This window comes from Macaca nemestrina, chromosome 1, assembly GCF_043159975.1.
Source record: "Macaca nemestrina isolate mMacNem1 chromosome 1, mMacNem.hap1, whole genome shotgun sequence".
In the NCBI taxonomy this organism is placed as follows: Eukaryota; Metazoa; Chordata; class Mammalia; order Primates; family Cercopithecidae; genus Macaca; species Macaca nemestrina.
The window spans coordinates 198,389,320-198,411,695 of NC_092125.1; the positions used below are offsets into that span (position 1 = coordinate 198,389,320).

Here is a 22,376-nt window from a genome sequence, read left to right on the forward strand (position 1 = left end):
TGGCCTCCCAAAGTGCTGGGATTACAGGCATGAGCCACCGTGCCTGGCCCATACAAGATCTTTTTAAGTTATGTTAAAGATTTTGGTTTTCATTCTAAGAGGCCTGGGAAGCCATTGAAAATTTTGTTTAAATTTTTAAAACTTACTTTTCAAAAGAAAATAATACAGGTACATTATATAGATTCAAAAGATATAAAAGGATAGGCTGGGCACAGTGGCTCATGCCTGTAATCCCAGCACTTTTGAGAGGCCAAGGAAGGCGGATCACAAGGTCAGGAGTTCGAGACCAGCCTGACCAACATGCTGAAACCCTGTCTCTACTAAAAATACAGAAATTAGCCAGGCGTGGTGGTGTGCATCTGTAATCCCAGCTACTTAAGAGGCTGAGGCAGGAGAATCGCTTGAATCTGGGAGGTGGACATTGCAGTGAGCCGAGATAGTGCCACTGCCCTCCAGCCTGGGTGATAGTGAGACTCTGTCTCAAAAATAAATAAATAAACAAATAAACACGTAAATGGATAAAGAACAAATAAGTCTCCTACTTTCATCTTCAGTCACCTAGCTTCCCCTCCTAAAATTTCATGAATATTCTTCCAAAAATAGCCTATATATGCATATATATATATATATATATATATATTCTCCCCCCCAACAAATTGTAGCATGCTATACATACTGCTCTGAACCTTTTTCCTCCCCACATAATGTATCCTGGATTTCATTCTATGTTAGAACTGTACAGAGTGGCCTTATTTATTTCAGCAGTTGCATGGATCTTCCTTCTTTCCTTCATTTATTTATTTATTTATTTTTAAATTTTATTTTTTTTTTAAGACAGAGTCTCACTCTGTCACCCAGGCTGGAGTGCAGTGGCGTGATCTCAGCTCACTGCAAACTCCACCTCCCAGGTTCACGCCATTATCCTGCCTCAGCCTCCCAGGTAGCCGGGACTATAGGCACCCACCACCACTCCCGGCTAATTTTTTGTATATTTTAGTAGAGACGGGGTTTCACTGTGTTAGCCAGGATGGTCTCGATCTCCTGATCTCGTGATCCACCCATCTCCCACAGTGCTGGGATTACAGGCATGAGCCACCATGCCCAGCCTATTTAATTAATTAATTAATTAATTTTTTTTAAGGTGTGCACTTTTATTCAACTGGTCTCAAGTCAGTGTACAGGTAAGCCCTGGCTGCCTCCACCCACTCCCAGGGAGACCAAAAGCCTTCAGACATCTCAAGTTGGGGGACAAAAAAGAGGGGGCATGAAGGCTCATCATTCAAAATAAAACAAAATAAAAAAGTATTAAGGCGAAGATTAAAAAAATTTTGCATTACATAATTTACACGAAAGCAATGTTATCACCTCCCCTGTGTGGACTCGGGAGAGGACTGGGCCATTCTCCTTAGAGAGAAGTGGGGTGGCTTTTAGGAGGGCAGGGGACTTCCTGTAACAATGCATCTCATATGTGGAATGACTATTAAAAAAGAAACAACAATGTACAATCAAAGTCCTCGGCCACGTTGTAGAACTTTGGGGGATGCTTGCTCCAACTGACTGCTGTCACTTTCACTGTTCCAGTTTTTAAATCCTGAGTCAAGCCAAAAAAAACCAAACCAAAACAAAACAAAAAAAAATAAAGCTATGCCAATCTCATCTTGTTTTCTGTGCAAGTTAGGTTTTGTCACGAAAGGGTGTAACGCAACTAAGTCACAGTCCGCTTAGAAGCATTTGCGGTGGACGATGGAGGGGCCAGACTCATCATACTCCTGCTTGCTGATCCACATCTGCTGGAAGGTGGACAGCGAGGCCAGGATGGAGCCGCCCATCCACACAGAATACTTGCGCTCAGGAGGAGCAATGATCTTGATCTTCATCATGCTGGGCGCCAGGGCAGTAATCTCCTTCTGCATCCTGTTGGCAATGCCAGGGCACATGGTGGTGCCACCAGACAGCACTGTGTTGGCGTACAGGTCTTTACCGATGTCCACACTTCATGATGGAGTTGAAGATAGTTTCGTGGATGCCACAGGATTCCATGCCCAGGAAGGAAGGCTGGAAGAGAGCCTCAGGGCAGCGGAACCGCCCCTTGCCAATGGTGATGACCTGGCCATCGGGCAGCTCGTAGCTCTTCTCCAGGGAGGAGCTGGAAGCCACTATGGCCATCTCCTGCTTGAAGTCCAGGGCGACGTAGCACAGCTTCTCCTTGATATCATGCATGATTTCCCACTCGGCCATGGTGGTGAAGCTGTAGCTGCGCTCAGTGAGGATCTTCATGAGGTAGTCAGGTCCCTGCCAGCCAGGTCCAGACACAGGATGGTGTGGGGGAGGGCATACCCCTCATAGATGGGCACAGTGTGGGTGACCCTGTCACCGGAGTCCATCACGATGCCAGTGGTACGGCCAGAGGCGTACAGGGACAGCACAGCCTGAATGGCCACGTACATGGCTGGGGTGTTGAAGGTCTCAAACATGATCTGGGTCATCTTCTCGCGGTTGGCCTTGGGGTTTAGGCGGGCCTCGGTCAGCAGCATGGGGTGCTCCTCAGGAGCCACACACAGCTCATTGTAGAAGGTGTGGTGCCAGATCTTCTCCATGTTGTCCCAGTTGGTGACGATGCTGTGCTCGATGGGGTACTTCAGGTTGAGGATGCCTCTGTTGCTCTGGGCCTCGTCACCCAACATATGAATCCTTCTGACCCATGCCCACCATCATGCCCTGGTGCCTGGGGTGCCCCACGATGGAGGGGAAGATGGCCCGGGGGGCATCGTCACCTGCGAAGCCGGCCTTGCACATGCCGGAGCCGTTGTCCACAACGAGCATGGCGATATCATCATCCATGGTGAGCTGGCGGCAGGTGTGGACAGGCGGTGGAGCGGCGAAGGCGAGGCTCTGTGTTCGTGGGGCGGACGCGGTCTCAGCGGTCTATTTTTTATTTATTTTTTTGAGACAGAGTCTCACTCTTTCGCTCAGGCTGGAGTATAATGGTGCAATCTCGGCTCACTGCAACCTCTGTCTTCCGGGTTCAAGTGATTCTCTTGCCTCAGCCTCCTCCAGTTGCTGGGATTACAGGCATGCACCACCATGCCCAGCTAACTTTTTGTATTTTTAGTAGAGACGGAGTTTCCCTATGTTGGCCAAGCTGGTCTTGAACTCCTGACCTCAAATGATCCACCTGCCTCAGCCTCCCAAAGTGCTGGGATTATAGGAGTCAGCCACTGCGCCCAGCCTTCTATGGTTTATTTAACCAGTTATCACCTGATGACTGTTTAAGCTGTTTCCAATTATTTTCTAACTCAAACATTATGCCGTGAATATTTTTGATATTGTGTCACATGGTGCTAGTTTATTTGTACAATAAAATTCCAAGTTTAGCTACCTTTATTTTATATAGGCTGAATTTCTTTTCTTCAGAGCATTTATATTAGTTTCCAATCCTATATATTTATTGTCTTTTAATCTCTGTCTCCCCCATCTAAGTTATAAACTCTACCAAAGTAATGCCCAGCATGCAGCAGGTGCTCAAAAATACTTGCTGAATGGATGAATGAATAAGAAGATAAGGATGATAGCTAGGAGGGAAGTAGGGTTGCTTCAATTTTGGAAAGAATGGAGTTCATTGAGGTTGCTCATGCTTGAGGCCGGAGAACCACTAGAGGGCAGGAGTTCAAGACCAGCCTAGGCAACATAGTGAGACCTCATCTCTACAAAAAAATAAAAACATAAAAAAATAACTGGGTGTAGTGGCACACATGTGTAGACCCAGATATTTGGGAGGCTAAAGTGGGAGGATTGAACCTAGGAGTTTGAGGCTGCATTGAGCTGTGATTGCACCATGATAGGATGAGACCCTGTCTTAAAGGAAAAAAAAGAGGCTGGGTACAGTGGCTCACGCCTATAATCCTAGCACTGTGGGAGGCTGAGGCGGGCGGATCATGAGTTCAGGAGTTTGAGACCAGCCTGGCCGATATGGTGAAACCCCATCTCTACTAAAAATATAAAAATTAGCCAGGTGTGGTGGCGCACGCCTGTAGTCCCAGCTGCTTGGGAGGCTGAGGCAGAAGAATCGCTTGAACCTGGGTGGCAGAGGTTGCAGTGAGCCAAGATTGTGCCACTGCACTCCAGCCTGCGTGACAGAGTGAGACTCCGTCTCAAAAAAAAAAAAAAAAAAAAAAAAAAAAAAGATTTGAGGGTGACTACTGTAGGAAATGAAATAAATAATGAAGGTAGAAACTCGCAGAATAGCCAGGAAGCCCACTGCTGATAAGAATGGAGACCATTAGGGTGAGATCAGTCTGTGAGGTTGGATTATCTTTTTTCCCAGCTCTCAGAACAGATTCATCCATGATTGCCGTTTTCCCAGATAGCTAGGGCAAAGGAATGGAGAATATCAGTACTGGAGAAGTTGAAGTGATGGACTCTAGAATTGGCGCTGCATAAGGACAGATACGAAGATGAATCTGAAACATATCTTCTCTTTCTTTTCCTGAATAATCTCATCTATGCTCATAGTTTTAGTTTCCTATGGGAAGAAAGAGAGAGCAAAGTTCTTCTTTAAAAGAACTTTGAAAAGATATCTTTTCACTGGTCTGGTTTGAGCACATAGATCCTGGTCTGGAGACTGATAAGAGATGAGTCTGGAGACAGAGGTCAGGCCATGCTACACAGAATTTTGAAGGCCACTGTGTGAGGTTCAGGAAGGTCTCCTAAGCACCGTATAATCAAGGTCTGCTCTGTTAAGTGGTTTTACTTTTATTTCTTGTAACAGGAAGATAAAGAATTAGGGTGTTTTAATTGTCACTGAAAGGCAGCAGGGAAGCAGCCTGGGCTGGAAATGTGGATCCACATTTGAGAGCAGTGGAAGTTTATATAGAATTAGAAGCCATCATATGGTTGAAGTTATATAGGGGGGAAAAAAAACTATAGTTCACTGTGCTGAATCACTTTTATTTTTTAAAAACAGATATAGCTTACAATCACTTTTAATTCTTAGCATGTTCTTTCTAAGCCTCTGGGCCTTTGTTTGAGTATTCTAGTTTCTACCTCCTACCTGTATTGATTTATTTTCCTCTCAAAATTTCACGTTCCCAAGGACACCAGATTTGCCTGGTTTATACCTGTCTATCTGTTAAATGGAGATAATTTTAGGGCATTCAGATGGGCTATACCAAATATGCCACATAATTCATTTTAAGTAAGAAATAGCCCCATAACTCATCATCCTCTGACATTAGTCAAACTGTAAGGAGAATTTGAGCAAGCAAGCCTTTTTTTTTTTTTTTTTTTTTTTTGCTCTGTCACCCGGACTGGAGTGCAATGGCACGATCATGGTTCACTGCAACCTCTGCCTCCTGGGTTCAAGCAATTCTCCTGCCTCAGCCTCCCGAGTAGCTGGGATTACAGGTGCCCACCACCATGCCCGGCTAATTTTTGTGTTTTTAGTAGAGACAAGGTTTCACCATGTTGGCCAGGCTGGTCTCAAACTCCTAACCTCAAGTAATCTGCCCGCCTCGGCCTCCCAAAATGCTGGGATTACAGGCGTGAGCCACTGCCCGGCCAATTTTTTAACTTTTATTTTAGGTTCGGGGCACATCTGAAGGTTTGTTATATAAGTAAACTCATGTCACAGGGGTTTGTTATACAGATTATTTCATCACCTAGGTATTAAGCCTAGTACCCAATAGTTATTTTTTCCTGCTCCTCTCCCTCCTCTCACCCTCTACCCTCAAGTAGATTCCAGAGTCTGTTATTCCCTTCTTTGTGTTCTTGAGTTCTCATCATTTAGCTCCCACTTATAAGTGAGAACATGGAGTATTTGGTTTTCTGTTCCTGCGTAGTTTGCTAAAGATAATAGCCTCCAGGTCTATCCGTGTTCCTGCAAAAGATATGATCTCTTTTTTTTATGGCTGCATAGTATTCCGTGTTGCATTTGTACCACATTTTCTTTATCCAATCTGTCATTGATGAACATTTAGGTTGATTCCATGTCTTTGCTATTGTGAATAGTGCTGTAATGAACATTCACATGCATGTGTCTTATGGTAGAACGATTTCTGTTCCTTTGGGTGTGTACCCAGTAATAGGATTGTTGAGCTGATGGTAGTTCTGCTTTTAGTTCTTTGAGGAATTGCATACTGCTTTCCACAATGGTTGAACTAATTTATACTCCCACCAGTGTATAAATGTTCCTTTTCTCCGCAATCTTGCCAGCATCTGTTATTTTTTGGCTTTTTGATAATAGCCATTCTGACTGGTGTGAGATAGTATCTCACTGTGGTTTTGATTTGCATTTCTCTAATGATCAGTGATATTGAACGTTTTAAAATATTCTTGTTGGTTGCCTTTATGTCTTCTTTTGAAAAGTGTGTGTTCATGTCCTTTGCCCACTTTTTATTGAGGTGGTTTTTTTCTTGTAAATTTGTTTAAGTTCCTTATAAATGCTGGATATTAGACTTTTGTTAGATGCATAGTTTGCAAATATTTTCTCCCATTCTGTAGATTGTTTCTTTACTCTGTTGATAGTTTCTTTTGCTGTACAGAAGCTCTTAAGTTTAATTAGATCCCATTTCTCAATTTTGGCTTTTGTCGTGATTGCTTTTGGTGTCTTTGTCATGAAATCTTTGTTTCTATGTTCCTAGGGCAGTATTGCCTAGGTTGTCATTGTCTTCCAGGGTTTTTATAGTTTTGGGTTTTACATTTAGGTCTTTAATCCATCTTGATTTGATTTTTGCGTATGGTATAAGGAAGGGGTCCAGCTTTAATCTTTTGCATATGGCTAGCCAGTTATCCTAGCACCATTTATTGAGTAAGCTGTCTTTTCCTTATTGCTTGTTTTTGTCAGCTTTGTCAAAACTTAGATGTTCGTAGGTGTGTGGCTTTGTTTCTGGCTTTGTTTCTGGCCTCTCTATTTTGTTCCATTGGTCTATGTGCCAATTTTTGTACCATTACCATGCTGTTTTGGTTGCTGTAGCCCTGTAGTATAGTTAGAAGTCGGGTAACCTGGTGCCACCAGCACTGGTCTTTTGGCTTAGCATTGTCTGGGCTATTTGGGCTCTTTTTTGGTTCCATAATGAATTTTAAAATAGTTTTTTTTTTCTAGTTCTGTGAAGAATGTCATTGATAGTTTGATAGGAATGGCATTGAGTCTGTAAATAGATTTGGCTAGTATGACCATTTTAATGATATTGATTCTTCCTGTTCATGAGCATGGCATGTTTTTACATTTATTTGTGTCTTCTTTGATTTTTTTCAGCAGTGTTTTATAATTTTCATTGTAGAGATCTTTCTCCTCTCTCTCTGGAATACATGTATTCCTAGGTATTTTATTCTTTTTGTGGCAATTGCAAATGGGATTGCCTTCCTGATTTGGCTCTTGGCTTGGGTGTTGTTGGTGTGTAGGAATGCTAGTGATTTTTGTACACTGATTTTGTCTCCTGAAACTTTGCTGAAGTTGTTTATCAGTTGAAGGAGCTTTTGGGCCAAGACTATGGGGTTTTCTAGATATAGAATCATGTTGAATGCAAACAGGAATAGTTGGACTTCCTCTCCTCCCTGGATGCCCTTTCTTTCTCTTGCCTGATTGCTATGGCTAGGATTTCTAATACTGTGTTGAATAAGATTGGTAAAAGAGGGAATCCTGGTCTTGTGCTGGTTTTCAAAGGGAATACTTCCAGCTTTTGCCCATTCAGTATGATGTTTGTTGGTTGTGGGTTTGTCATAAATGGTTCTTATTACTTTGAGTTATGTTCCTTCCATATCTAGTTTATTGAGAGTTTTTAACATGAAGGGATGCTGAATTTTATAGAAAGCCTTTTCTGTACCTATTGAGATAATCATGTGGTTTTTGTCTTTAGTTCTTTTTATGTGATGAATCACATTTATTGATTTGTGTATGTTGACCCAAACTTGCTTCCTGGGGATGAAGCCCACTTGATTGTGGTGGAATAGCTTTTTGATGTGCTGCTGGATTCAGTTTGCAAGTATTTTGTTGAGGATTTTTGCATTGATATTCACCAAGGATATTGGCCTGAGGTTTTCTTTCTTAGTTGTGTCTTTGCCCAGTTTTGGTATCAGGATGATGCTGGCCTCATAGATTGAGCTGGGGAGAAGTTCCTCCTCTTCAATTTTTTGGAATAGTTTTAGTAGGAAGGTACCAGCTCTTCTTTGTACGTCTCGTAGAATTCAGCTGTGAATCCATCTGGTCTTGGGCTTTTTTTGGTTGGTAGGCTATTTATTACTGATTCAGTTTTAGAGCTCATTATTGGTCTGTTCAGCGAATCAGTTTCTTCTTGGTTCAATCTTGGGAGGGTGTATGTGTCCAGGAATTTATCCATCTCTTCCAGGTTTTCTAGTTTGTATGCATAGAAGTGTTCATAGTAGCTTCTGATGGTTATTTTTATTTCTGTGGGGTCAGTGATAACATCCTCTTCATCATTTCTAATTGTGTTTATTTGGATATCCTCTCTTTTTCTTCTTTATTAGTTAGTGGCCTATCTTATTAAATTTTTCAAAAAACCAACTCCTGGATTTGTTGATCTTTTGAATGTTTTTTTTGTGTCTTGGTTTCCTTCAATTCAGCTCCAATTTTGGTTATTTCTTGTCTTCTACTAGGTTTGGGTTTGATTTGTTCTTGCTTCTCTTCAGTTGTGATGTTAGGTTATTAATTTGAGATCTTTCTAACCTTTTGATGTGGGTATTTAGTGCTATGAACTTCCCTTTTAACACTGCCTTAGCTGTGTCCCAAAGATTCTGGTATGTTGTATCTTTGTTCTCATTAGTTTCAAATAACTTCTTGATTTCTGCCTTAATTTCATTATTTACCCAAAAGTCATTCAGGAGCATGTTGTTTAATTTTCATGTAATTGCATGGTTTTGAGTGATTTTCTTAGTTTTGACTTCTGTTTTCATTGTGTTGTGGTCTAAGAGTGTTTTCATTGTGTTGTGGTCTAAGAGGGTGTTTGGTATAATTTTGGTTCTTTCCTTTTTTTTTTTTTTTTTTTTTTTTTGGAGACGGAGTTTCACTCTTTTTGCCCAGGCTGGAGTGCAATGGCACAATCTCGGCTCACTGCAACCTCTGCCTCCCAGGTTCAAGGAATTCTCCTGTCTCAGCCTCCCGAGTAGCTGGGATTACAGGTGTGTGCCACCATGCCCGGCTAATTTTGTATTTTTAATAGAGACAGGGTTTCACCATGTTGGCCAGGCTGGCCTCGAACTCCTGACCTCAGGTGATCTGCCCTCCTCGGCCTCCCAAAGTGTTGGGATTACAGGTGTGAGCCACCACGCCTGGCCTTAATTTTGGTTCTTTTGCATTTGCTGAGGATTATTTTATATCCAATTATGTGGTCAATTTTAGAGTATGCCATTTGTCTATGAGAGGAATGTATATTCTCTTGTTTTTGGTTGAAGAGTTCTGTAGAGGTCTGTTGGATCCCTTTGATCCAATGTTGAGGTCAGGTCCTGAATATCTTTATTAATTTTCTGCCTCAATGATCTGTCTAATACTATCAGTGGAGTGTTTACTTCTTCCACTATTATTGTGTGGGAGTCTACGTTTCTTTGTAGGTTGCTAAGAACTTGCTCTATGAATCTGGGTGCTCCTGTGTTGAGTCCATAGATATTTAGGTTGGTTAGGTTTTCTTGTTGAATTGAACCCTTTACCATTTTGTAATGCCTTTCTTTGTCTTTTTTGATCTTTGTTGGTTTAAAATATCTGTTTTGTCTGAAATTAGGATTGCAACTCCTACTTTTTTTGGTTTTCCATTTGCTTGGTAGACTTTCCTCCATCCCTTTATTTTGAGCCAATGAGTGTCATGTGTCCCTCATCCTTATCGGTAAGAAGAGAGAAAACAGAATGCCACTGGGTCTTGCGATCTCAGCTCACTGCAAGCTCCGCCTCTCGGGTTCACGCCGTTCTCCTGCCTCAGCCTCCCAAGTAGCTGGGACTACAGGCGCCCGCCACCACGCCTGGCTAATTTTTTGTATTTTTTTAGTAGAGACGGGGTTTCACCTTGTTAGCCAGGATGGTCTTGATCTCCTGACCTTGTGATCCGCCCGTCTCGGCCTCCCGAAGTGCTGGGATTACAGGCTTGAGCCACCGCGCCCGGCCTGTAAGTGTTTTTTATCCCTAGCATCAATCATACTTTCTAACACAGTAAATGTCTGTTGATTTCGTATATGTTTACTTTCATCTCTTGCCCATTTATAGACATTTTGGTTGTTAACCCGACTATGTGTGCACTTTTATATTTAGCTTTTTACTCTTAGGGTTACATTGTAAACAATTTTCCATCTTGCTACCTGGTCTTTATAATGATCTTTTGATGATAGTTGTTAAGTTGCTATGCCATAATTCACCTAACCATTACCCCAGGAAGAACTAATAGAATAGAATATACAAAGGTAGAATGGCCTGCCTTGTTAATGAATTCTCAACTACAGGAGGTAATTTAAAAGACTGGAAAATACTTTGAATTGTTTTAGAGGGGATTTTAGCTCCAGATGGGAATTGAACTAAATATATTTTAAAAATCTTTCTTTCCCTGAAATTTGGGAATTCTCCTATGTTTTGTGGCCTCTGTAAGTGAATGTGAACCTTGTGTGTTTGAGTATATAAATTTCAAAATGTTAAAGACATCACTCTCACAAATATAAAGGAAATGTTTGTCCGAGATTTAACTCATGAATGAGGGAATCAGTGGGCAATAAAACTGCTTTTGAGAAACACAAATTTATGTTGTCAGTCAGGAAAAGAATGATGAAATAAGTTTGTAAATTAGAAGTGAAATATTAATATCTTACAGAGCACTGAAACTAAGACATTGGAAGTTATGTATATTATTTTTGTTTTGTTTTATTTTTTTGAGACAGGATCTTACTGTCTCCCAGGCTGGAGTGTGATGGCATCATCATAGCTTAATGCAGCCAGTATCTCCCAAGCTCAAGCAATCCTGTTGCCTCAGCCTCCTGAGTAGCTGGGACTGCAAGTGCACACCGCCACACCTGGCTGATTTTTTAAGTTTTTGGTAAAGACGAGGTCTTGCTATGTTGCCCGGGCTGGTCTCAAACTTCTGAGCTCAAACAATTCTCCTGTCTCAGCTTTCCAAAGTGTATGGGAGTGAGCCATCATGTGCATCCAGAGGTTATATTTTATACAGGACAGAAAAAAATATATATATGTATATGATATATATATATATAAATCAAAATCATTTATAACATCAATATTCTATACATTAACATCTAAATTTAGGCTCTACTCAGTAGTAAATAGTGAATCAAACAAAGGTACATTCTCTTAGACTAGAGGTTGGCAAGCTTTTTCTTAAAGGGCCAGATAGTAAATATTTTAGGCTTTGTGGGCTGTAAGTTGTATTACAACTACTTAACTCTGCCATGGTAGAGCAAAGGCAACTATAGATAACACATACATAAATGAGTTCCAATAAAAAATTTATTTACAAAAACAGGCAGCAGTCTAAATTGATCCCTGGTCTATATGCCCCCTGGTTTATTGAATCTGTAGTAATATCCCTTCTTTCATTCTTTTTTTTTTTTTTGAGATGGAGTCTCATCCTGTTACCCAGGCTGGAGTACAGTGGTGTGATCTCGGCTTACTGCAACCTCCACCTCCTGGGTTCAAGCGATTCTCCTGCCTCAGCCTCCCAAGTAGCTGGAATTACAGGCACACACCACCATGCCCAGTTAATTTTTGTATTTTTAGTAGAGGTGGGGTTTCACCATATTGGCCAGGCTCGTCTTGAACTCCTGACCTCAAGTGATCTGCCTGCCTTGGCCTCCCAAAGGCTGGGATGACAGGCATGAGCCACTGCACCTGGCCCCTTCTTTCATTCTTGATTCTGGTAACTTGACCGCTCCTTTTTTTTTCCTGTGGTCAGTCGGACTAGAGCTTTATCAGCTTTACTGATCTTTTGAACAACCAGATTTTTGTTTCATTGATTTTTCTCTATTGTTTTTCGTTTGATTACTCTTATCTTTATCATTTCTTTCCTTTACTTACTTTGGGGTTTACTTTACTCTTTTTTTTCCCAGATTTTATGATGGAAGCAAAGATCATTGAATTTTTTTTTTTTTTTGGTCAAAGTTTGTCTTTTATTTTTCCAGATCTTTTTATTTTATTTTATTTATTTTTTCGAGACAGAGTCTTGCTCTGTTGCCCAGGCTGGAGTGCAGTGGCATGATCTTGGCTCACTGCAACCTCCCCCTCCCGTTTCCAGCAATTCTCCTGCCTCAACCTCCTGAGTAGCTGGGATTACAGATGTGCACCACCACACCTGGCTACTTTTTGTATTTTTGGTAGAGACGGAGTTTTACCATGTTGGACAGGCTGGTCTTGAACTCCTAACCTCAAGTGATCCATCCACCTCAGCCTCCCAAAGTGCTGAGATTACAGGCATGAGCCACCACACCTGGCTTAGATCTTTTTGAATCCAGGTAATATATGTAGACAAACAAAAATAGCTTCATTGTTAAAAATATAAATAAGAACATAATATATAGATTTTCTGCAACTTGTGTTTTTCACTTAAGTCATCAAGGGGGATATTTCTATGACTATATAAAATTCTATGCCATTTCTTTCAAATGGTACATAGTATTCTATAGTAACTATTTCCATATTGACAGACATTTAGATTCTTCAGCTATTTCACTAATAGAAACCATATTATGGTGAACATTCTTACAAGTGAGAAGGTTTCTAGATAGAGGTGCACTTATTAAATATCTCCTCTTTGATGTCAGAAGAAATAAACTACTTTTGCATGTTTACCACACTAACTACATTTCATGACTCATTCTTTTTAAAATTTTTAATTTTTATCTTTTATAGAGATGGGGTCTCACTGTGTTGCCCAGTCTGGGCTTGAACTCCTGGGCTCAAGTAGTCCTCCCACCTCATCTTACCAAAGTCCTGGTATTATAGGCATGAGCCACCATGCCTGGCTTGATTACTTTGTTATAAATTTTCTTATGTTGTTTAAGGGCTGAACTTTGGGAAAAAGCTTCCCACATTCCTTACATTCATAAGATGGATTTTCTGATTTTCAGCAAGGCCTTGGCTCTACCTGAAAGCTTTCCCATATTTCTTATAGTGAAAGGTTTTTTGTTTTTTGTTGTTTTCCCCCCAGTATGAATTCCTTGATGTGCAGTAAGAGTTGAGCTCTTTGTAAAGGCTTTCCTACAGTCATTGTCCTGATAGGGTTTATTTCCACTATGAGTTTTCTGATGCCCAGCAAAGGAGATTTGCCCAGCACATCTTTCTATACCTGAGAAATATTTCACATTTAATATGGTGATAGAGTTTCTCTCCTGTGTGAAATCTTTGATGACTAATAAGAGTCAAACTGTTACTAAAGGCTTTTCTGTATTTATTACACCAATGTACTTTTTCACAAAGATGGTTTTTCTGCTGCTCCAACACAGTTGAGTTATCTCTGAAAGCTTTCCCACATTCCTTACATTTAAAAGGCTTTTCTCAGCCAGGCGTGGTGACTCACACCTGTAATCCCAACACTTTGGGAAGCGAAGGTCCGGGGATTGCTTGAGCCTAGGAGTTCAAGAGCAGCCTGGGCAACACAGGGAGACCCCATCTCTGACAAAACGTTAAAAAAATTAGCTAGACATGGTGATGCTCACCTGTAGTCCTAGCATCTTGGGAGGCTGAGGCAGGAGGATCGCTTGAGCCCGAAGGTCAAGGCTGCACTGAGCTGTGATGTGCCACTGCACTCCAGCCTGGGCAATAGAACGGGACCCTGTCTCTAAATAAATAAATGTGTGTTTCTAAAAGGCTTATCTCTACTGTGTTTTCTCTCCTGATGAGTAAGGACTGCCTTCTGAACAAAGTTTCCCACAGTCATGTTTGTAGAGTTCCTGACTGTATGAATTCTCTGATGACTTGAAAGGACAGTTTTGGCTACGCGTGGTGGCTCACGCCTTGCTCTGCAGTGACAGAGACTCCCTCTCAAAAAAAAAAAAAAAAAAAAAAAAGCCAGGCGCAGTGGCTCACGCCTGTAATCCCAGCACTTTGGGAGGCCGAGGCAGGCAGATCACAAGATCAGGAGATCGAGACCATCCTGGCTAACACGGTGAAACCCCGTCTCTACTAAAAATACAAAAAATTAGCCTGGCGTGGTGGTGCGTGCCTGTAGTCCCAGCTACTCGGAGGCTGAGGCAGGAGAATGGCCTGAACCCAGGAGGCGGAGCTTGCAATGAGCCGAGATCGTGCCACTGCACTCCAGCCTGGGCGACAAAGCGAGACTCCGTCTCAAAAAAAAAAAGAAAGGACAGTTTTTTTCTGAAAGCTTTTTCACATTTATTGCATTTATGGTATTTCTCTCTAGAATAAATTCTCTGATGATTAGTAAATGTTGAGTGCTTGAGGAATTTGCCACATTCAATACATCTATAAAGTTGCTCGCCTATGTGAGTTTATGATGATTTGAAAGGGGTGATAGTGGGATAGTCTGCTCATAAAGACTATTCCACATTCTTTATATTTATGTGGTTTCTCACTAGTATGATTGCTCTGGTGGCTAAAAAGAGGAAGAGTTGTATTCAAATTGTACTTTCCCACATTCTTTGCATTTATAGCACTGCGTCTCTGTGGAGCCTCCTCCCTCTCAATCCAGGCCTCTTTCTATCATGATGCTTTTTGTTTGCTCTTGCAGAATGTCAGGTATTTTGCTTTAGAGTTAAGATCTTTGTTTCAAACCAGTTCTCTGGGACTGCAGAGGTACCTGACGCAATTCTGACGCCTCCATCCAGGCTCTACTCCTTGCTGCAGTTGGATGATTAGTTTTGGTTTGAAAGAGAGAAGCCCACAGACATAAGATTCCCATAGTTTCCAGCATCACATGGCTGTACACATCCTGTTAAGTGTATTAGGGTATCCCCGTTCAACCTGGGTACAGGCCACAGCCACATCCCCAGATGTCAGTGGTCCCTGGATCTGGGCCATTTGTCTCCTGAACTGTCTCCCAGATAAAAGCAGAGAACCCTGTGTATGCTAATAGTTCTGGAGGCTAGAAATCCAAAATCAAGGTGTTAGAAGGGTTGATATCTTTGGAGACTGGAGGTAGAATTCCTTCCTTGCCTCCCCCTAGCTTCTAGTGGTCTCTGTCAATCCTTGGCTTTCCTTGGCTTGCAGCTGTATTACTCCAGTCTCTGCCTCTGTCATCACATGTCATTTTCTCCATGTGTCTCTCTAAATCATTGATTTTATAGACTTTTCTTCTATGAAATAAGCATTTAAAATTATGAATGTCCCTCTAGACATTGCTTTAACTGCATCTCACAAATTTTTATATATTGTGTTATTTTCATTCAGTTCAAAATATTTTCTAATTTCCCTTATGCAATTTCAACCTATACCTTGGTAAATCAGTGTTCAGCCAAAACTGAAGGTGACTACTGTTCAGATTTCTGGAGCTCTTTCACTGTGTAGCTTCCTCCTTTCTGGTACTTTGTTAAAACATTCTAGCTACCAGTCACCCTGAACTCTGTCCACCCAATTTAGCAGCTGTCCTATTATGCTTGCCTTCTCCTCACCTGTGCCACAGTCTGGAGCATGCCTCCAGCAGAAAGCCAAGGGATTCATAGAGCTCACCTGGTTTGTTTCCTTTCTCTCAGCGATCACAGGCCTGCACTGTATGTTGTCCAGTGTCTAAAAACAGTAGCTTTATATATTTTGTCTAGTTTTCTAGTTACTCATGGTAGGAAGGCAAGCCCCATAGCAATTCCTTCTTCAAGAGCAGAAGTGGAAGTTGCATTGCATTTTTAAAAATTAAATAATATATCAACTTACAAAAAAGTACAGATAGTTTTCATCTGTGTTGACCTCTTAAGTATGAGAAAATTATTATGAGAAGAATGAGGGAAAGTTGATATAAAGGTAAAAAATAGTAGTTACTGATCTAACAATTTGATTTCAACAAAGTCTATTCACTCAGTTAGCTATTACCAAGATTCTTACTATTGGTGCCTGTGTGGAAAGGTGAATAAAAATGAGGGGGTATTTCTGTATCTCTTGGTAGCTTAATTTTTTTTTTTCGTGGTTGCTATTTCTTCATCTTTTTTAAAGGAAGTTCTGTTTTCTGTGGCCTTCTAAATTGCCTGGTCTGGTGGTAGGTTGGTGCCAGTGCTGGCTTCCATAGTGCTCCTGACTCAATAGTCTAGAAGCTTGCCTTTATCTTCCTTTTCTCTTTCAGTTGATTAGTTTCCACATTTAGTCTGTTGGATATTTAGTAAGTGTTCTGTGGGCGTCAGATTGGCTTTGGCTGATTGTCAGTTGCTTTCGTTAGAGCTCTTTTCAGTTGTGTGTACATGCAGACATGATTATCCATATCTTCAGTGTTTTGATTCTATTGCATATTTTTTCTATGTAATTTTAACATATATTTTATGTTATAACCCCAGGCCCAGGACTAGGGTAAGGAGAGAGGTGCCCAGAGCGCAGAATTTAAAGAGACACTCACTATGAAGGTCCTGTGAGCCAACCCTGCACTGGAATGACTCTGAAAGTGAGCACCTCCTTAAATGTTGTGCCTGAGGCACCTCTCTTGCCTCACCCTGGCTCTGTTTCTATATATTCCTGACAATAACTGGTAATAGACACCTATAGAGCCAGTACTTTAAAATGAACTCACATAATCACTTTCATTTAGAACAAGTTTTGACTTCATCTAAGAAAACAGAGGTGAGATACTATTTCAGAAAAATCAATGCCATACCTGAAATAATTAAAACAGTCCAAAGTTTATCCATAAGCAGCATTAGCCAGAATTTTGGACTATATTATCTAGGTTACCCATAGCATGTCACTGTTGTGCTTATGTTCCATTATTTCTTATCATGACATGACTTGTCATTAGGAAGTTCTTTCTAGCAGAATTGCTCTCGTGTTTAAAATTTTTGGTAATCTTGACTACTACTCTGGCTGATACTATGATATGCAAAACCATTTGACTTTGGCAAATGATTGGTTAAAGAATGAATGTGCCTATAACCTGCATGAGGTTCAGAGTACTCAGTCTGTGTTGCTGGCAATTTGCTGGGGAAAATATTCCACTTGTTCAGCTGCCTGTTCTTCTGGTCCCACAGTTCTCACACTGTCCCTGAGAAATACCTTGGAGGTCAGTGGGAGATCATCAGGTATTGGGACTCTGCCCCTTTCCTCCCGACTTGCCACTTCCCTGCATATGCTTCCATCAGAATACCTCTTTTTTTTTTTTTTCCTGTTTATGAACTGAAATTCTGTGTAAAGGGTCTCCATGGCAGGAACTCATTGAGAAAGAGAACCATTAATGAATGTGGAGCAGTATTTCTAGAACCTAAAATATCCGAAGACAAAAAACACTCTCTTTCACTTCCTTTGCTCCACTCACTAGATGGCTTTCTCACCCTCTTAAAAACTTGTCTTCGAAATAGCCTCAAATGTTAGTACTCAGGGCTCTTTATGGAGCACTAGTCTCTGTTTTTATTTCATCTGAAAATGTTTTCATTCTTTGTTTTTAGATGCCAGTGAGAGCAGGTGCCAGCAGGGGAAGACACAATTTGGAGTTGGCCTGAGATCTGGGGGAGAAAATCACCTCTGGCTTCTTGAAGGAACCCCCTCTCTCCAGTCATGTTGGGCTGCCTGCTGCCAGGACTCTGCCTGCCATGTCTTTTGGTGGCTAGAAGGGATGTGCATTCAGGCAGACTGCAGCAGGCCCCAGAGCTGCCGGGCTTTTAGGACACACTCCTCCAATTCCATGCTGGTGTTTTTAAAAAAATTCCACACTGCAGATGATTTGGGCTTTCTACCTGAAGATGATGTACCACATCTTCTGGGGCTAGGTTGGAACTGGGCATCTTGGAGGCACAGCCCACCCAGAGCTGCACTCAGACCTGCTGTATCTTCCAGTGACCAGCAGAGCTTAATCAGGAAGCTTCAGAAGAGAGGTAGTCCCAGTGAAGTAGTTACACCTATAGTGACACAGCATTCTAAAGTGAATGACTCCAGCGAATTAGGTGGTCTGACTACCAGTGGCTCTGCAGAGGTAAGCATGCTATGAATAAGGAGCAGAGAAATGGTTAAATCTGCTCTTATATTTGGTATACATGAACAATGAAGCTGATGCTTGCGGGCAGTACTCATAGGCTGAGGAGTGTATATATAAAGCTGCTTGGTGTCAGCTTCGTTGGTGCTGCCCAGATGTACGAAGGGTAATTTGACCCTAGAGATGTTCATTCTATGTAGGTCTGACCATTGTTTTGGTAAATGCAGAAAGCTGCTCATTATCTAGTCTAAGCTGGTTCTTGGCTACAGGTAAGTATAGTTGTGTGGCTGTTAGTATCCACCAGCCATTCTGCAGTGTTTTCTGCCAGATTGCAAAACAGTTGATTGATGTGGTTACAGTCAAGTTCTCCTCCTCCATCTCTCGGCTGTAAACACATTCTTTATGAGGTAGTATTTATTCCAGTCAGAATTAACCATGCCTGGTACCACAGATGAAGATCTGACCTGCTGGGCTGTGGAGCAGGATGTGGCCATTAGCCAAGAGGTCTCTGAAGTGAATTCTCACCAAGCTGTATATGCCAAGGGAGCTACCACCAGTAGAGTTTATTCTGTTTATTATGTTTCTTCATTGTTGATCTCCTTGAGAAAATGATTAAAAGGAATGACTCATTCTCTGCTCAGTCTTCCTTGATTGCTGTGACTTATTTTCGTATTTGTTTTGTCCTAGTTGTCTCTATCAAGTTGAAGCCAGAGTGGGCTACCACATGCCAGGCACTCTGTGTACTAATTGTTGCACTGTGTCATTTTGTTTAATTTTCATAGCAATATTTCCAAGTAGGTATTATTAGCCCTGTTTACCTGGTGAGAAAACTGAGGCCCAGGGAGGTTAAACAATTTGCCAGTGATCATGCATCATAGCTAGAATTGGAACCCAGATTTAATAATAAGAAAAAAACTTTTTAGTGAAATATTATAGAACAATCCTAGATTTAATATGCCCATAAACATTTATGGATACCTACTGTCAATGTCAGGTACTTTTCTAAGCCTTAGAGATACAAAGGTGAATAAGAATGGTTCATGCCCTCAGGGAGTTTATAATCTAGTGGAGACTGATACATGAAGATAGGTATTACAGTGGTGTGTAATTATTCCTTTAACATACTTATGTACACAATACAGTAAGAACACAAAGAAGTGATTCACTTGAGCAGGCAAGTGGTGTGTATGTGCAGGTAAGACTTCTTAGAGATTTTTAACATTTCTGGAAGGATGTGTAGGATTGTACTGGGACGGGGTTAATGATGGTAAAAATCCATTCTGGACAGAGCCACAGTGTCTGTAAAGGCTCAGTCATAGTCATTGTGCATTTACTTGCAAGGTACTATACTAAGCTGGGTACTCAGGATATTACAATAAATAAGATGAATATGATTTCTGCCATAACAAGGCTTATACTCTGGCAAGGAATATTACATTTCTAATAATTAAATAATTATAAGCTTGATACGGGTAACGAGAGGGTAAATACAGAGTGCTGTGAAAGCATCCAACAGGCACCTAAAACAACTAAGGTGTCAGGATAGGCCACTTTAAAGAAGGAAAGTTCAAGCTGAGATTTGAAGTAGGAATTAGGAAAAGAAACAGGGAAAAAGAATATTTCAGGCAGAGGAAATAACAATTTCAAAATGTGTTAGGTGCCCTAGAGTATGGCAAGCTCAAGAAATTGAGAGAGACTGGCCTTGCTGGGCAAACGGAGAAAGAGAGCTGGTGGTGAAAGAGAAGTCTTGAGAGGTATGCAGAACCTTGAGGCCTTATTAAAATAATTGATTTTTATCTGAAGATCAGTGGGAAGTCATTAGGGAGTTTTAAGTAGGGAATGACATAATTGGATAGTGGCTATGTGGTGAATAGACTGGAAAGGGCGAGAATATACAGTTGACCCTTGAACAGTGTGGGGAACGGGATGCCAACCCCTTGTGCAGTTGAAAATTTGCATAAACTTCTGAATCCCCCAAAATGTAGCTACTGAAAGCCTACTGTTGACTGGAAGCCTTACCAACAAGATAAGCAATCGATTAGCACATATTGTGTATGTCATATGCATTATATACTGTATTCTTAAACTAGAGAAAAGAAAATGTTATTAAGAAAATCGGCTGGTTGCGGTGGCTCATGCCTGTAATCCCAGCACTTTGGGGGGCCAAGGCGGGCGGATCACGAGGTCAGGAGATCAAGACCATCCTGGCTAACACGGTGAAACCTCATCTTTACTAAAAATACAAAAAATTAGCTGGGCGTGGTGGCAGGCGCCTGTAGTCCCAGCTACTCGGGAGGCTGAGGCAGGAGAATGGTGTGAACCTGGGAGGTGGAGCTTGCAGTGAGCCGAGATTGAGCCACTGCACTCCAGCCTGGGCAACAGAGTGAGACTCTGTCTCAAAAAAAAGAAAAGAAAATCATAGGGGGCCGGCATGGCAGCTTATGCCTGTAATGTCAGCATTGGGGTAGGCTGAGGCAGGTGTATCACTTGAGGTCAGGAGTTCAAGACTAGCCTGGCCAACATGGTGAAACCCCGTCTCTACTAAAATACAAAAATTAGCCAGGCGAGGTGGCACACACCTGTAATCCCAGCTACTTGGGAGGCTGAGGCATGAGAATTGCTTGAACCCAGGCGGTGGAGGTTGCAGTGAGCTGAGATTGCACCACTACACTCCAGACTGGGTGACAGAGCAAGACTCTGTCTCAAAAAAAAAAAAAAAAAAAGAAAGAAAAAGAAAATCCCAAGGGAAAATATATTTAGTATTCATTAAGTGGAAGTGGATCATCTTACAGGCATCCTTGTTGTCTTCACGTTGAGTAGGCTGAGGAAGAGGAGTAGTTGGTCTTACTGTCTCGGGTGGCAGATTCACAAGAAAATTCACACATAAGTGGACCTGCGCAGCTCAAGCCTGTATTGTTTAAGGGCCAACTGTATGTGGCCTAGTAAAATAGGAGGCTCTTCAGGCAAGAGAACCATTGTACTAAAAAGAGATTAAAGACAGGAAAAGGGATAAATAACGAATAATCCCTTAGAGCTGTAGTTCTCAAACTTTAGCATGCATCAGACTCACTTGGAGGCCTTGTTAAAAATAAATTGGTCTTCGTTTCTTGCTCTGAGGAGATGGAAATAAAAAAGATTGCTGGGCCCCAACTCCACAGTTTCTGACTCAGTAGGTCTGGAGTGTGTTCTGAGAATTTTCATTTCCAAAAAGTTCCTGGAGTGTGCCAATGCTGCTGCCCAGGGACCATGCTTTGAGAACCACTGCCTTGGCCGGGCGCGGTGGCTCAAGCCTGTAATCCCAGCACTTTGGGAGGCCGAGGTGGGTGGATCACGAGGTCAGGAGATCGAGACCATCCTGGCTAACACGTGAAACCCCGTCTCTACTAAAAAAAAATACAAAAATTAGCCGGGAGCGGTGGCGGGCGCCTGTAGTCCCAGCTACTCGGGAGGCTGAGGCAGGAGAATGGCGTGAACCCGGGAGGTGGAGCTTGCAGTGAGCTGAGATCCGGCCACTGCACTCCAGCCTGGGGGACAGAGCGAGACTCCGTCTCAAAAAAAAAAAAAAGAGAACCACTGCCTTATAGGGCAGGAGGGTTAGAATACTGAGCACAGAGTACAATATTAGTCTTAATCAGGATACCTCCTTCGCTGTGACAGAGAGAAAGGATTGGGTAGGACACAGCTAGGGTGGGTTTATATACTGAGTAGAAGGAAATTGTTGTAGTTCTCATCTCATTCCTGTTTATTCTTAAGTGTGATAGATCATTTATGAAGAGTAGAAACAGAGGTAGGTGAGATTGGGGTGAGTGGGTCATCGACAGGAAAATCAGAGGTTTAGGGAGTGGGGTAAAGATCTAAAATAGCCATTGTGAAGGATAGAAGATGGCAAACTAGGTAAGGAAATAGAAAGATTGCTGGGTAGCCTTGAAGATGGAGACCATGCATTTATAACTGTGGTGTTGATCTTTACAGTTGTGTGATTCTCCTCAGTAGCTCTCAGGAGCTCTGTCAAGAAAAGCCTGATAATTTGATTCATTCAAGATAGGAACTTTGCTAGGTAGTTTGTACAGAGGAAAATGAGGTATGGAAACTGAGGCTGTTGTAAAAAGAGTGGATGAGAGATAGTAGGACAAAGTATAGAAAGAGGCAAGGATAGGAAGGTGCTACAGAAGTAGACAAGTTTTGCATTTAGAGGTTACCATGATGGGAAGCACATGTAGGAGGAATGGGTAATTGTGAGTGCTGGAAGGATAGGAGGTGGTGGTCAGAGTATGTAATATTTGAATTTAAGATTTTGGAGGTGGAGAAGTTCTGATGGTGGAA

The 22,376-nt window shown here is 41.7% G+C and overlaps 2 protein-coding genes across 8 annotated transcripts in view; one reads left to right on the forward strand and one right to left on the reverse strand.

Annotated features, from left to right (window-relative positions):
- The window catches only part of LOC105494698 (KIAA0319 like), a 128,492-nt gene that overhangs the window by 36,183 nt on the left and 69,933 nt on the right, over positions 1 to 22,376 (forward strand). For 6 of the 7 annotated variants that reach the window (XR_011623189.1, XR_011623188.1, XM_071096132.1 and 3 more), the window contains exon 3: positions 17,530 to 18,053. The exons of the other annotated variant lie outside the window; for it this stretch is intronic. Coding sequence is in view for 4 of the 6 variants with exons in the window: in XM_071096132.1 (XP_070952233.1) it covers positions 17,530 to 18,053 (524 nt within the window). In the remaining 2 variants the exon portion in view is untranslated. The remainder of the gene's footprint in view (positions 1 to 17,529; positions 18,054 to 22,376) is intronic. 7 annotated transcript variants of the gene reach the window in all.
- LOC112429000 (actin, cytoplasmic 1-like) lies at positions 1,651 to 2,841 on the reverse strand. The gene is given in 4 exon segments (XM_071096148.1): positions 1,651 to 1,989; positions 1,991 to 2,288; positions 2,291 to 2,678; positions 2,680 to 2,841. Coding segments are annotated over 4 exon segments (1,116 nt in total). The 3' UTR covers positions 1,651 to 1,721.